This window comes from Pteropus medius, unplaced genomic scaffold, assembly GCF_902729225.1.
Source record: "Pteropus medius unplaced genomic scaffold, Ma_sr-lr_union100, whole genome shotgun sequence".
Taxonomy (NCBI): Eukaryota; Metazoa; Chordata; class Mammalia; order Chiroptera; family Pteropodidae; genus Pteropus; species Pteropus medius.
In genome coordinates, this window is record NW_024341990.1 from 1 (window position 1) to 14,919 (window position 14,919).

General features: G+C 56.2%; 2 protein-coding genes across 5 annotated transcripts; both read right to left on the reverse strand.

The window, feature by feature from the left end:
* Positions 1–6: 6 nt before the first annotated feature.
* LOC120599590 (melanoma-associated antigen 8-like) lies at positions 7–1,233 on the reverse strand. Its single transcript, XM_039858660.1, has 2 exons — positions 1,224–1,233; positions 7–1,109 (listed from the first exon to the last, which is right to left on the reverse strand). Exons 1-2 carry the CDS (start codon positions 1,231–1,233, stop codon positions 259–261), a joined length of 861 nt encoding a protein of 286 aa, XP_039714594.1. The 3' UTR covers positions 7–258.
* A 9,930-nt stretch (positions 1,234–11,163) lies between these two features.
* Positions 11,164–14,212, reverse strand: LOC120599552 (melanoma-associated antigen 8-like). 4 transcript variants are annotated; one of them, XM_039858646.1, is made up of 6 exons: positions 14,096–14,212; positions 13,820–13,928; positions 12,965–13,041; positions 12,742–12,811; positions 12,521–12,667; positions 11,164–12,418 (listed from the first exon to the last, which is right to left on the reverse strand). In XM_039858646.1, the coding sequence occupies exons 5-6, from the start codon at positions 12,601–12,603 to the stop codon at positions 11,629–11,631; spliced, it is 873 nt and encodes a 290-aa protein (XP_039714580.1). In that variant the 5' UTR covers positions 12,604–12,667; positions 12,742–12,811; positions 12,965–13,041; positions 13,820–13,928; positions 14,096–14,212; the 3' UTR covers positions 11,164–11,628. The 4 variants fall into 4 exon arrangements, with proteins under 4 accessions (XP_039714580.1, XP_039714579.1, XP_039714583.1 ...); XM_039858645.1 differs by having other exon boundaries at positions 13,820–14,212; XM_039858649.1 differs by lacking the exons at positions 13,820–13,928; positions 14,096–14,212 and adding an exon at positions 13,156–13,174.
* Positions 14,213–14,919: the final 707 nt, after the last annotated feature.

Below are 14,919 nucleotides of genomic sequence, written 5' to 3' on the forward strand. Positions count from 1 at the left end.
GTCACGCACAAACTTAGATGCTACTGATCTGAAACCTTGTATTGAAAGGAATGACATTTGCAAAATTCGTAAAGGTAAGAAAGATGTATTTCTAAATCGTCACGGGAGCCAAAGATAACACTAAAAGTCGTTCCCCTAATTTGCGCTGGCTCCAGAGGCTCTCTCCTCAAACACAGAGTGAAAAATAGGCCTCGCTTCATGCCCAGCAGGAGAAGATGCCGGACATGGGCCTGAAAGGTGCCTGTCTGCAAGTGGGGCTCAGGCCTCTTCTTCCTCATGGCGCTGAGCCACTTCAGACAGAGGATTCTTACTTTTGAGATTGAGCAAATACTCTAGGACCTTCAGCTTGCTGGTTTCTGCGTGGGCCCTGGGGCCCCACAGGAACTCAAAGCGAGCAGGATCGCTGTTGGCAACCTGCCGGTACACCACATACTGTTCCCGCACCCAAACACTGGTGATGAGCTCCCTGGGCTCCCCATAGATGCGATGCTCCCTTCCATCATACAGCCCCACGACATTCAGGGATTTCCAGACTTCCTCCTCAGGGGCACAGTCGCCCTCCAGGAGGATCAAGCACAGGAACGTGACCAGGAGGCCCGTCTTGGGCATGCAGTGCCCACCGTCGTAGGTGAGGCCCAGAGTGGTGCCCAGGAAATAAATGTTGTTGCTGGGGTCGACTTCCTTCACCTCAATGCCAAAGAGCAGCCTCAGGCACCGCGAGGCTCGGCTCAAGATCTCAGGGAAGTGGTCCTGGTGCTCCTTGTTGACACGACTCAGCATTTCTGACCTGCTGGCCGGCTCCTTGGTGCGATACTTTAGGAGAAGGAACGCCACCAGGCCGCCCATCTTCAAACGCAGTGCCTCTTTCTGGGAGGACTCGGCATCTTCGGGGGCCTCCCTGGTGCTCCTCCCCGCCTCATCTTCGTTACTGGGGCACTCTTCCTTGGGTTGGCTCAACGGAACGGCCTCCCTGGCAGTGGGGGAAGGACAGGCACCCTCTGGGCTCCGAGGAGGACTAGATGCCACACCAGCAGCAACTTCCTCTAGGCTGTCAGACAGGGCAGAGGAAAAGGAAGATAAGGAGGAAAAGAGGGATACAGCCTCCTCCTCCTCCTCCTCCTGCTCCTCCTCCTCAGTCCCAAGCACTCGCTCTTCCAGCAAGCCCTGTCTCTCTCTTGGATCCACATCATCTTCCCCCTGCTTGGAGAGCTCATTCATCTGACTGAGAGACATGGTGACTGTTGATGAGACAGCGACAGAGGAGTGTGGGTGGACGGTGGTCGGTGGGGACCCACGCCTGGGGGAGAAACAGAGTGTGAGCGACCTCACCTGAGAAATGCACCTCAGGCGGCTCTGAGGAAGCCGACTTACAGGGCTCCTCTTTAGGGTGCTCTCGGGCCTCACAGCACTCTCCTGTTTGGGCGTCCCGTCCGCTAAGAACCTGAAGCAACAGGTGAGACGGCTCCTCAGGGTGCAGCTGGCACAGTCCATGCTCGGGGGCTGACAGTATGGTGGGTAGATTTCGAGACTGTGGGGTCTCCTTTACTGGGCTGTGGGGGACCCACTCGGTACACATTCAGGGTGGGCACCTCACCTTACTTCCTGGCACGGCCTGGCCTGCCTCTGCTCTGCGACATGAGGACATGGACCTCCGACCAAGGCCTGCACCTACTGGATCCAGCAGCCCCTGCAAGACAAAACCAAGGGGGACGTTAACGTGCAGATGTCCAGCAAAGCCTGGGGCCCCAGTGCTGTCGGGAGAGGGTTCCAGACTCTGGGAGATACCCTCTCTTCCGGGAAGGCGGTCCTCTCCTTGCTCGTTCAGGGTGCCCATGTTTCCCCCACCAGGGCCTGGCCTCCTGCCCCTGCTGGCCTGAGGCAAAACATTGAGAACTGGTACACGCATCTCTGAGACGCAACGGAAGGAAGTGCGGGACCTCACATCTGACGGCACGTGCCCAGAGCCTCCCAGGGGGCAATCAGGGGTCAGTGAAATGTTAGATCCACTGATCCTGGGACACGGTCCCATCGTATGTCTCCTTGCAGGTCCTAGACAACACCTTCCTTTACTGAGCCCACTCTACTTAAAACAAGGCCTCCTCTCCATTAGACACCGGAAGAGGAACTGAGCAGAGCCAATCCACGCACTGTTCCGAGTTTCCCCACAGCTCACAGAGCAGGCAAGCCAGGCCTGGGCTCCCAAGTGTTCTGCTGCCCCTCAGTCCTCACCTTGATTCCTGTCAGGGCCTGGGATCCCGCCCATGCCGACCTGAGTCCAGGCCTCAAACCGGGGCCCTCCCCTCCCTGAGGCCACCGATCTGGGACTGAGCAAGTGCTCGGCTTCACAGCACTGCTCAGGGATTCCAGGGCTGAGGGTCAGAGAAAGGCAGACTTCTGTGGGGACCCTGTTCGTTCTGCGGTGAACTCACTCGTCCCTCAAGGTGATCACCTTGATTTTTAGCAGGATCTGGTCCTCCTCTCTCCGTGGACCGGATATGGCTTCCAGGGATGGGCTGACGTCGTCCTCGCAGACCAAGGTCCTCACCGTCCTGAGAGCTCTGAGACAAAATGAGATGAGGCCGCAACTGTTCCCCCTTCCACTGCCCCAGGGTCACCCACGACCAACAGCGGGCTGGCCCATCTTTTCTGGGGCAGAGGCCCTTTACGTTGTCCACCAGAGACTTGTCTGCATTCCTACTTGGTCCTGAACTGACCCCCTACTGACCTGATTTCACTCTGAGTTACTGTCCTTAATGAGAAAACCTCACAGGATGCGTGTCACAAAGGCAAAGCGACATGAGGACACGGACCTCAGACCAAGGCCTGCACCTACTGGATCCAGCAGCCCCTGCAAGACAAAACCAAGGGGGACCTTAACATGCAGATGTCCAGCAAAGCCTGGGGCCCCAGCGCTGTCAGGAGAGGGTTCCAGACTCTGGGAGATACCCTCTCTTCCGGGAAGGCGGTCCTCTCCTTGCTCGTTCAGGATGCCCATGTTTCCCCAACCAGGCCTGGCCTCCTGTCCCCTGCTGGCCTGATGCATAACACTGAGCACTGATCCATGCACCCCTGAGACGGAACGGAAGGAAATGTGGGGCCTCAAAGCTGAATGCATGTGCCCAGAGCCTCCCAGGGGGTCAACGAGGGGTCACCGAAGTGTCAGGTCCACTTATCCTGGGACGCGTTCCCATCATACGTCTCCTTGCAGGTCCTAGACAACACCTTCCTTTACTGAGCCCACTCTACTTAAAACAAGGCCTCCTCTCCATTAGACACCGGAAGAGGAAGTGATCGGAGCCGATCCAAACACTCTTCCCAGTTGCCCCACAGCTCACAGAGCAGGCAGGCCAGGCCTGGGCTCCCAAGTGTTCCGGTTCCCCTCAGTCCTCACCTGGATTCCTGCCAGGGCCTGAGATCCCGCCCATGCCGACCTGAGTCCAGGCCTCAGAACAGGGCCCTCCCCTCCCTGACACCACCTTTTCGGACTGAAGAAGTGCTCGGCTTCGCAGCACTGCCCAGGGTTTCCAGGGCTGAGGGTCAGAGCAAGGCAGACTTCTGTGGGGACCCTCGTTGTTCTGGGGTGAACTCACTCTCCCTCAGCGTCATCACCTTGATTCTTAGCAGGATCTGGTCCTCCTCTCGCTGTGGACCAGATGTCGCTTCTGGGGATGGGCTGATGTCCTCACAGGCCAAGGTCCTCACCGCCCTGAGAGCTCTGAGACAAAATGAGATGAGGCCGCAACTGTTCCCCCGTCCACTGCCCCAGGGTCACCCAGGACCAACAGCGGGCTGGCCCATCTTTTCTGGGGCAGAGGCCCTTTACGTTGTCCACCGGAGACTTGTCTCTATTCCTGCCTGGTCCTGGACTGACCCCCTACTGATCTGGTTTCACCCTGACTAACTGTCCTTAATGAGAAAACCTCACAGGAAGCGTGTCACAAAGGCCAAGCATGTCACATCCAGTTACCCCTGTCTGGGGCCGCCCGCATGGGGATGGGGATGCCTAGGTGCTGTGGGGTCTCATTCTTTCTCAGAGAGCGGGTAGCTACAGTTCTCCCCAAATAAATGTTCTCACCCTTCTAATCCTGGCAAAACCTCGACTCCTCTATTCATAACTTGAACTCATCCGTTCTGACCAAGGCCCTCACCTTCCTGAAGACCCTGGGAACGTCAGGGGGAACCACCTCCGCACACCCATGTCAGGGGGCTCCTAGGCCTGCCGGCAGCACAGTGTGGGTTTCGGTGGGTCCCCATGGTCTGGGGTCGTGGTAAAATTGGTCCATCCCAAGCTACCCCTGTCACTCACAGAGGGCCTGGGCCCTTTCCCTTCTGCTGCCCTGAGGATGCAGAGGGGAGGCCAAGGCACCATGTCTCTTAGCTATCCACGCAATGAGGAAGCGGGGGAGGAGTCTCCTTCAGACTTCCTGCCAGGACTCCCACAGCGGACTGCAGGGGTTTTCTGGTATATATTGCGGGGAGCGTTTCTGCCTAGTGTGGAACCCCCAGTCTTACCTCAGTGTACTCACCGTGAAGCCTCTAAGGCCTTGGACTCGGCACCCCACACTCCAAGGCCCTCATCTCACTGAGTCCTGCGAGGTGGACTTCAAGACACATCATTTCTTCTCCCGTGCCCCTAACAACCCAGCTATGTCATTGGGACCTGAGCCCACTGCTCCATTGTTGTCTGCGTGGGTGGGGCCCTCAGGCCTGCCTCAAAGCCCACACTGTGTTTACTGGCAGGCCTGGGACCCCTCCCCTTGTTGGCCTGCGTCCAGCTCCATCAGGCCAATGCCCTCACCTCCCTTAGCCACTCCTCGGGTAGAAACATAAAAACAACCAAAGCCACAGCCTTGCCATGAGGCACCCCTGTGTTGATGGCAGGGACAGGGCACAGTGGGGCCTCTTTAATGTGTGCAGGGGGCCTCCTCCACCCTTCCCCAGTCCTCACCTTGGATCTTGGCAAGTCTGGACCCACTTCCTCTGCCTACCTGGATGCCGATCCCTCAGACCTCTGGTGCCAGCGTCCCTTCTCCTCCCTTAGGGTCCTCCCCTTGACTCCCAGCTGGACCTTGGCCCACTCCTTTGTCCCCTTGAGACCCTCCTCCTCATACCAAGTCCCCAGTCTTTCCCAGACACCGAGTTGGAAACCAGGACATGCTTCCCGTGCTCATGCCACCATGGGCCATCCAGGACTGAATCAGTCCTCCCTCTGTGTCCTCATCCTCAACGCTGGCAGGCCTGCCCGCCCCCCTCCAAGCCCCGGTTCTGCCAGCCTGAGGCCCTGCTACTCACACCAAGTCCTGTCACCTCTCAGAAGGGGATGCCACAGTCAGAAAACAACGCACGTGGTCCTCCTGCCCTGGGGTCTGCCAGGGCTCATACCAGGGGCGGACTTTGGTGGGGTACCCTCTGTTGTGGGTCCTGGGACCTCTCAGTCCTCCTTCGCGGCCCTCAACTTCACCCGGCAAATCCTGGACCCTCCCTCTTACGACCCAAGGCCTTGCTCCCACAGCGAGCCCTCCGAGCCTCACACACCGGGTGCGGACGGCAGGACATGCCACTCGGGGCCGTCCCTCTGGACCTCCCAGGGCTGACTGTTCTGCGGCAGAGGATCCCCCGGTCCTCCGCCAATGTCCTCACCGTGACACCAGCGGGACCAGGGGTCCTCCGCTCTGCCGCCAGAGGCCTTGCTCCTTATTCCAACCACCCCCAGTCCCAAAGTCCTCGATGCAGATCTCAGGAACCGCCACGTGTGCTCACACCCCCTCCTGCCCGCCCCGCCCCACCCCCCCAACGTCCGCGTAAGCCCTGCTAGAGGTGCCGCTGTTCTGGCGTCCAGGGTCCCTCAATCTCACTTAGGGTCCTCTCCTTGTCTCGGGCACGGCCTGGGCCCTCCCCCTGCTGACCTGCGGTTGCTACCCTCAGATGTTGTCCTGGACTCCCGGAGTCTCTCTGGAGGGTGCGGTTCGGTGGCGGTGGGGTAGTTTTCGGCCCGACGGCCCAGCCCCGGGGACTCTCCGTGCTGACAGTGGCGGCACCCTGGATTCTGTGGGGGCCCTCCGTCTTCCCTCAGGGTCGTACCTTGAATCTCTGCCGGACTGGGCTCCTTCCCTGTTCCGACCTGAAGCCGGCCTCCCAGACGCGGTGCTCACCTCTCAGACTTCCTGGACGGAAGTCAGTGGACGTCACATCCGGTCTGCACTTCTGGGGTCCCCCAGGCCAGACAGGAGGGACGACACTTGGTTCCGTAGTGTTCCTGCAGTCCTCCCCCTGGTCTCGCCCTTGACCCGGCAGGTCCTAGACCCACATCCTCAGCGGTCCTGAGCCTGTGCCCCTCATACCAAGGTCCTGACTCCCCGAGTTCCCGGAGGAGGTGCTGGTGGGGTGCTCAGCCTGACAGCCCTGACCGCGGGTCCCAGATCTGGCAGGAGCGCCTGGAGAGATTCTGCAAAGCCCTCTGTTCTGGGGCAGGCGGACCCCTCAGTCCTCAGTCCGAGGGTCTTCACAACCGTCGAGGAGAACGCTGCAGTCCCAGGACAGATGCCACAGGGGCAGCGGCAGCGCCCGTGACCCTGGGGGAGGGTCAGAGGAGAAACCCCCGCTTCTCACAGCTTCTCTTTACGAGCCCGACTGAGACTTTGAAAACAGTGTATTTTAAACGTTTACTTTTTACATTCTACTGATGACGCTGAGCTGCAGCAGGGAATTCGGGAGATCCTGACGCTCTGCGCTCTCTGTCTTTTCCTGTTGAGTACAGGAGTTTCCCGTTTCCATCCTCATTCATAGCGAGCAATACATTTTACATCTCGACCTGTGCGTACGTACATTAATACATAGTTATGTATATATATCTCATAGATGTAGATTGGATGTACTTATATACCCAGATATACGCATAACGTATATAAACACGTATGTAGGCATGCCTGTTTATTATATATATGTATATATAATATATATATATATCTGTATATATATATACACACTATATATGTGTATGTATATATTTATGTCTCTATATTTATGTGTGTGTATATATGTGTGTGTGTGTGTGTGTATATATATATATATATGTATATGTATATATATCTATATAATCCATAATGTAGTATAGACATTATTTGATGAAGAACAGCTACACTTATTTTGCATGGACCTCTCTGATTCTGTCATCTACTATTAGGCTATTCTTTATATTCCATTAAAATAATAATTTTGAAAGGCCAGTCCACACCCACTCAGGTGGTTTCACGTGTCTGTTAGCTGTCTCTGGAGACAAATGCTTCAAACCTGCTATCATTCGTGCTGTGCTGGTGTTGTCCCAGTGCTCCTGGCATGTGTGGTCTCTGGGCTTCAGATTTGTGCAGTGAAGTAGGGACAGGAGTTTAAAATCTTCCCTCCTACCATCCTGTGATCTGCACCATGCAGCCTACCACCGCTCCCAATTACCTGCTCCCACACCCTACCTCAAACGCAAATACCAGCTCACCACAGTCTTCAGTCTCCCCCAGGACTTTCTCTATTTTGTTGCTTAGATTTCGTCGTTCATATGGCGTATTTTTTGAAAGACTTCATTTTTCAGAGCACTTTTAGCTGCCCAGAAAAATAAAGAGGACGGTCCAGAGATTTCCCAGTAAGCACCTGTCCCCACATTGCATAGCTCCCCCATTATCAACACCCCCACCAGTCTGGTATATTTGTAATAAGTGATGAACCTGTGTCGATACCTCATCACCGAACACCCATGGTTTACATTCCGGTTCACGCTTGGTGTCGTGCATTCCATGGGTTTGGACAATGGTACGATGGCATGTATCTGTCATTATAGTATCATACAGAGTATCTTCACTGTCCTAAAAGTCCTCTGTGGTGTGCCTATTCACATGTCCCCCTGCAGCCTTTGGAAACCTCTGGTCTTTGTACGGTCTGCATAATTTTGCCTTTGGATCATACAGTATATAAACTCTTCGGATTGCTTCTTTTCTCATAGTAATATACATCGAAGTTTCTTCCATGTCTTTTCGTGCTGGGATAGCTATTTCTTTTTATCACTGAATATATTGCAATATATGGATTCCAGCAGTTCATCCATTTGGGCTGAGGGGCAGACACTCAGGACAGACGAGGGTGGAGACTAGCTGGGAAAAGACAGGGACCGGAGGAAAGACTTTGGGCCCTCCCCTTCAGAACTGAACTCTGCCCAAGCTAGCAGCTCTGGCGGACCCCAGAAATGCCGTCCAGATGTGACATCCACTGACTACTGTCCTGGAAGTCTGAGAGAGGTGAGGGCGCCAGCCCCACGGACTCACAGCTCTGCCCTCCCCGGGCCTACTTGCAGATGGGCAGGTGGTCAGTCTCTTCGGGCCTCTGTGACCTGAAGACTCAGCTCAGGAGGCCCAGGAGCCACATGCCACCTACCCGCATCCATGCAGCCTGGCACACAGTCGGTGCTCTGGGGGTACACAGTTGGTGCTCAAGGAGCACTCATGAAAAGAGGGCAAGAGTCAGACCATCCCGAGACCCTTCAGAGAAACATTTCTCCCTACCCTATGATCTTTCCTTTAGAAGGTTCTAGTAGCTGCAGACATTATCTGTGGGCACTCACACTCCCCTGTGCCTACCAGATTCTTCCGGGTCATTGAAGCACTGATGCTGTTCCTGGCTGTCAAAGGACGTCATCGAGTGACATCACAAGGCCTGGGGATCACTAGTGTCAATCTGGGAAAAGACACAGCCAGGCTGCCTAAAGTTTTAGGGCCTTACGCAAACATCCAGGAGCAGCTTCCTACTCAATATGCATGCAAAATCACCTCCTTGGGGACATAATCCCTCTTCTGGCTGCTCTCCGGAGGAAATGCAAAAGAGGAAATTGAAATATGATAGGCAAAAAGAGAGTTGGGCTCGGCGATGGGTAAGTCGAGGTGTTTCACACCCTGAAAGAGGTTGCGTGAGCAAGATGGCTCCACAGTAACTACGGGCAGACCCTCCAATTCCAAGCCATGCTGGGGAGAATTTGGAATGCGGCCCCAGCCCCCCAGGAAACATGCACCTGGGCAGCCTAAGGCCAGGCCCGGTGCAGGGTGCTTCCCTTGGTATTCAGCACACCACGGGGGCAACAGTTCCCTGCAGAGCTTTGAAGTGTGGGGTTCCAAATGAGTATTGGGACTTGAGGAGGTCTGGGCGCCTCCCGCAGGGTCAACTCCCACAGCCCAATGTATTCTCCCTGCCCCGGTGCAGGAGGCCTGAGCCTCACCTCACTCAGGGAGAGAACAACTTAGACCATGTTTGCGCAATCCTGCCGTGTGAGGCGGTCCATCGTCTATAACACATTCACAGCAGGAAAGATAAACCGCAGCAGTCAGTGTACACCGGGATCGGAATGCGTACACTGCTTCAGCATCTTCACCCTCTGGGGAAGGTACGTCTCAGACACGCAGCGGCACTGGCCATGCCGTCTCAGCACTCAATTTGGGCATGCATTTAGCACACAGGTCACGTCCCGTATACACGCGCCACCTCTCCGAACTTGAACTATTACTGTGCCCATGTTGCAGGTTAAGCAATCGAGGCGTGGAGAGTTCACATGATTTGCTCGGCTTTGGAGCAGCGGAACTCTCCGGCAAACGGAGCTGCATGTGGTGCAGCGCTCTGGCCCTGCAGCGCTCTGGGCATCTCCCCCACAATCAAGGGGGTTCCGGCTGCCTTCCTTGGTGACCTAATGCCTGATGCCTCAGGCCCCATGATTCACAGACGGCGGGAAGCCACGCGGCAAGGTCAGAGAGTGTCTGACACTCGGCCCGAGCCTACCACGTGGCCTCTGAAAGTGCCGTCAGGTCCCCTTCTGTCCTGAGCTGAAGACCATGACCCTGGAGAAGAAGACGTGTTTCGACAGGACTGTGTGAGGGTAGAGAGGTTTCCACTAAGATGTGGCTGATGGAGGTGTGGATCTCAGAAGGCTGCTCTAGTTTCTGGCATGGGCCTAATGTTCCCATTTACCTCTCCAGTCTGGTCCCTTCCTCCTCCCCCCGCCCCAGCTGGTTGGATGGCCCGACGTTGTCCTGTGGCTCAAGCTGCTAGGCAGGCAGAACGTCAGGCACAGGCCCGCCAGCAGTTCACAGCACAGTGCCTCCGGGCCGGTGACTCTCATGCGTCCACACTGGGCGAGGGTCTGTGGGGCCCTTTTGGACAGAACGTCTGTCTCCGTGCAGGGCAAACATGGCTTTGCCTCTGATTCCGCCTTGTGGACATTCCTTGGCATCGCACCCTGCATACTGCCACCAGCCCAGCCCGATTCCTGTGCCCACCCACAGCTCGGGGACCAAGGACGGGGGAGATCCGGGACCGATGACTTGCTCCCAGACGTCCCAGGACAGCTGCCACGGGTATTTCCCACATAGGAGGGCAAGCGACAATCAGGCAGAAGATCAGCTCCTTGCCAAGGAGGCTGGAGCTCCGGGCAAGCTCTTAACCCCGCCGTGCAATGGGGGCTATTCTCGGGACTATGGCCATGCCTGAGTCTCAAAGCACCAGCGACCCAGGGACTCATGCCCTCAAGGACAGGGACCCTGATTTCTCAGGAAATCCGTGCAGGCGATGGGGATAAAACACCTTGTTCTCGGTGTTCAAACGTGCTGGCAGGAAACTGCAGGATGCTAGCTCCCTGGTACAGGTGGACATTTCTCCATGATCCAAAGGCACTTCTCCGAACGATTCCATTTCAGACACTCCTCTCAAACCCAAGACACACCATCTGTCTAGACTGGCAGATGCCACCTACCAGTTTCCCTATAAACAGCCCCCAAATGCCTTGGCTCGGCCCATTTACACTGGACTGCTCGCCCCTGGAGGCCTACCTCATCTCCCCTTCTTTGACTTGTTCTAGAGGACTTAGGGGACACCTCAGCACCTTCCTTATATGACTGCGGGCCCTACACAATCGCTCTGTGCGTGGGTGTCTCCGGCTTATCCTAGTCTCCCCACCACCAGCACAGGGCCTTCCAGAGGACAGGGGCTCAGTGAAAGTCTGGGCAATAAATGAACCTCTGAGCCCGCGTCTTCTCTATTCCCATGAAATGCCTCCCACTTTCTCGAATGAACCAAGCAAATCCAGCTACATACAATTGTTTCACAGAATGACGGACGAGAAAAGAGAAGATGCAGGAATTAACAAGGTTTTACTTTTATTTCTGTACTTTTTGACCACCTTGGATTTGCTAGTGAGTTCTTTCACATTTCTATGGAAATCCTGTTCCAGTGCCACGTGATCTAGTTCAGGATCACACACTAGGAGGGAAGGTGTCCCAATTTGTGTTACACAATCGCAAAACTCTCACACTTGGACAGGTTAGTGAAAGTACATGTATGGTCAACGTCACGCACAAACTTAGATGCTACTGATCTGAAACCTTGTATTGAAAGGAATGACATTTGCAAAATTCGTAAAGGTAAGAAAGATGTATTTCTAAATCGTCACGGGAGCCAAAGATAACACTAAAAGTCGTTCCCCTAATTTGCGCTGGCTCCAGAGGCTCTCTCCTCAAACACAGAGTGAAAAATAGGCCTCGCTTCATGCCCAGCAGGAGAAGATGCCGGACGTGGGCCTGAAAGGTGCCTGTCTGCAAGTGGGGCTCAGGCCTCTTCTTCCTCATGGCGCTGAGCCACTTCAGACAGAGGATTCTTACTTTTGAGATTGAGCAAATACTCTAGGACCTTCAGCTTGCTGGTTTCTGCGTGGGCCCTGGGGCCCCACAGGAACTCGAAGCGAGCAGGATCGCTGTTGGCAACCTGCCGGTACACCACATACTGTTCCCGCACCCAAACACTGGTGATGAGCTCCCTGGGCTCCCCATAGATGCAATGCTCCCTTCCATCATACAGCCCCATGACATTCAGGGATTTCCAGACTTCCTCCTCAGGGGCACAGTCGCCCTCCAGGAGGATCAAGCACAGGAACGTGACCAGGAGGCCCGTCTTGGGCATGCAGTGCCCACCGTCGTAGGTGAGGCCCAGAGTGGTGCCCAGGAAATAAATGTTGTTGCTGGGGTCGACTTCCTTCACCTCAATGCCAAAGAGCAGCCTCAGGCACCGCGAGGCTCGGCTCAAGATCTCAGGGAAGTGGTCCTGGTGCTCCTTGTTGACGCGACTCAGCATTTCTGACCTGCTGGCCGGCTCCTTGGTGCGATACTTTAGGAGAAGGAACGCCACCAGGCCGCCCATCTTCAAACGCAGTGCCTCTTTCTGGGAGGACTCGGCATCTTCGGGGTCCTCCCTGGTGCTCCTCCCCGCCTCATCTTCGTTACTGGGGCACTCTTCCTTGGGTTGGCTCAACGGAACGGCCTCCCTGGCAGTGGGGGAAGGACAGGCACCCTCTGGGCTCCGGGGAGGACTAGATGCCACACCAGCAGCAACTTCCTCTAGGCTGTCTGACAGGACAGAGGAAAAGGAAGATAAGGAGGAAAAGAGGGATACAGCCTCCTCCTCCTCCTCCTCCTCCTCCTCCTCCTCAGTCCCAAGCACTCGCTCTTCCAGCAAGCCCTGTCTCTCTCTTGGATCCACATCATCTTCCCCCTGCTTGGAGAGCTCATTCATCTGACTGAGAGACATGGTGACTGTTGATGAGACAGCGACAGAGGAGTGTGGGCGGACGGTGGTCGGTGGGGACCCACGCCTGGGGGAGAAACAGAGTGTGAGCGACCTCACCTGAGAAATGCACCTCAGGCGGCTCTGAGGAAGCCGACTTACAGGTCTCCTCTTTAGGGTGCTCTCGGGCCTCACAGCACTCTCCTGTTTGGGCGTCCCGTCCGCTAAGAACCTGAAGCAACAGGTGAGACGGCTCCTCAGGGTGCAGCTGGCACAGTCCATGCTCGGGGGCTGACAGTATGGTGGGTAGATTTGGAGACTGTGGGGTCTCCTTTACTGGGCTGTGGGGGACCCACTGGGTACACATTCAGGGTGGGCACCTCACCTTACTTCCTGGCACGGCCTGGCCTGCCTCTGCTCTGCGACATGAGGACACGGACCTCCGACCAAGGCCTGCACCTACTGGATCCAGCAGCCCCCGCAAGACAAAACCAAGGGGGACGTTAACGTGCAGATGTCCAGCAAAGCCTGGGGCCCCAGTGCTGTCGGGAGAGGGTTCCAGACTCTGGGAGATACCCTCTCTTCCGGGAAGGCGGTCCTCTCCTTGCTCGTTCAGGGTGCCCATGTTTCCCCCACCAGGGCCTGGCCTCCTGCCCCTGCTGGCCTGAGGCAAAACATTGAGAACTGGTACACGCATCTCTGAGACGCAACGGAAGGAAGTGCGGGACCTCACATCTGACGGCACGTGCCCAGAGCCTCCCAGGGGGCAATCAGGGGTCAGTGAAATGTTAGATCCACTGATCCTGGGACACGGTCCCATCGTATGTCTCCTTGCAGGTCCTAGACAACACCTTCCTTTACTGAGCCCACTCTACTTAAAACAAGGCCTCCTCTCCATTAGACACCGGAAGAGGAACTGAGCAGAGCCAATCCACGCACTGTTCCGAGTTTCCCCACAGCTCACAGAGCAGGCAAGCCAGGCCTGGGCTCCCAAGTGTTCTGCTGCCCCTCAGTCCTCACCTTGATTCCTGTCAGGGCCTGGGATCCCGCCCATGCCGACCTGAGTCCAGGCCTCAAACCGGGGCCCTCCCCTCCCTGAGGCCACCGATCTGGGACTGAGCAAGTGCTCGGCTTCACAGCACTGCTCAGGGATTCCAGGGCTGAGGGTCAGAGAAAGGCAGACTTCTGTGGGGACCCTGTTTGTTCTGCGGTGAACTCACTCGTCCCTCAAGGTGATCACCTTGATTCTTAGCAGGATCTGGTCCTCCTCTCTCCGTGGACCGGATATGGCTTCCAGGGATGCGCTGACGTCGTCCTCGCAGACCGAGGTCCTCACCGTCCTGAGAGCTCTGAGACAAAATGAGATGAGGCCGCAACTGCTCCCCCTTCCACTGCCCCAGGGTCACACAGGACCAACAGCGGGCTGGCCCATCTTTTCTGGGGCAGAGGCCCTTTACGTTGTCCACCAGAGACTTGTCTCCATTCCTTCCTGGCCCTGAACTGAACCCCTACTGACCTGATTTCACCCTGAGTTACTGTCCTTAATGAGAAAACCTCACAGGATGCGTGTCACAAAGGCAAAGCGACATGAGGACACGGACCTCAGACCAAGGCCTGCACCTACTGGATGCAGCAGCCCCTGCAAGACAAAACCAAGGGGGACCTGAACGTGCAGATGTCCAGCAAAGTCTGGGGCCCCAGCGCTGTCAGGAGAGGGTTCCAGACTCTGGGAGATACCCTCTCTTCTGGGAAGGCGGTCCTCTCCTTGCTCGTTCAGGATGCCCATGTTTCCCCAACCAGGCCTGGCCTCCTGTCCCCTGCTGGCCTGAGGCATAACACTGAGCACTGATACATGTACCCCTGAGACGGAACGGAAGGAAATGTGGGGCCTCACAGCTGAATGCATGTGCCCAGAGCCTCCCAGGGGGTCAACGAGGGGTCACCGAAGTGTCAGGTCCACTTATCCTGGGACGCGTTCCCATCATACGTCTCCTTGCAGGTCCTAGACAACACCTTCCTTTACTGAGCCCACTCTACTTAAAACAAGGCCTCCTCTCCATTAGACACCGGAAGAGGAAGTGATCGGAGCCGATCCAAACACTCTTCCCAGTTGCCCCACAGCTCACAGAGCAGGCAGGCCAGGCCTGGGCTCCCAAGTGTTCCGGTTCCCCTCAGTCCTCACCTGGATTCCTGCCAGGGCCTGAGATCCCGCCCATGCCGACCTGAGTCCAGGCCTCAGAACAGGGCCCTCCCCTCCCTGACACCACCTTTTCGGACTGAAGAAGTGCTCGGCTTCGCAGCACTGCCCAGGGTTTCCAGGGCTGAGGGTCAGAGCAAGGC

Excerpts from the sequence above, each read along its gene's own strand:
- LOC120599552 (XM_039858646.1), bottom strand. The coding sequence starts at position 12,603 with ATGTCTCTCAGTCAGATGAATGAGCTCTCCAAGCAGGGGGAAGATGAT. Across the intron at positions 12,419-12,520 it reads AGACAGGGCTTGCTGGAAGA|CCTAGAGGAAGTTGCTGCTG; the intron begins GCGAGTGCTTGG and ends CCTGTCAGACAG.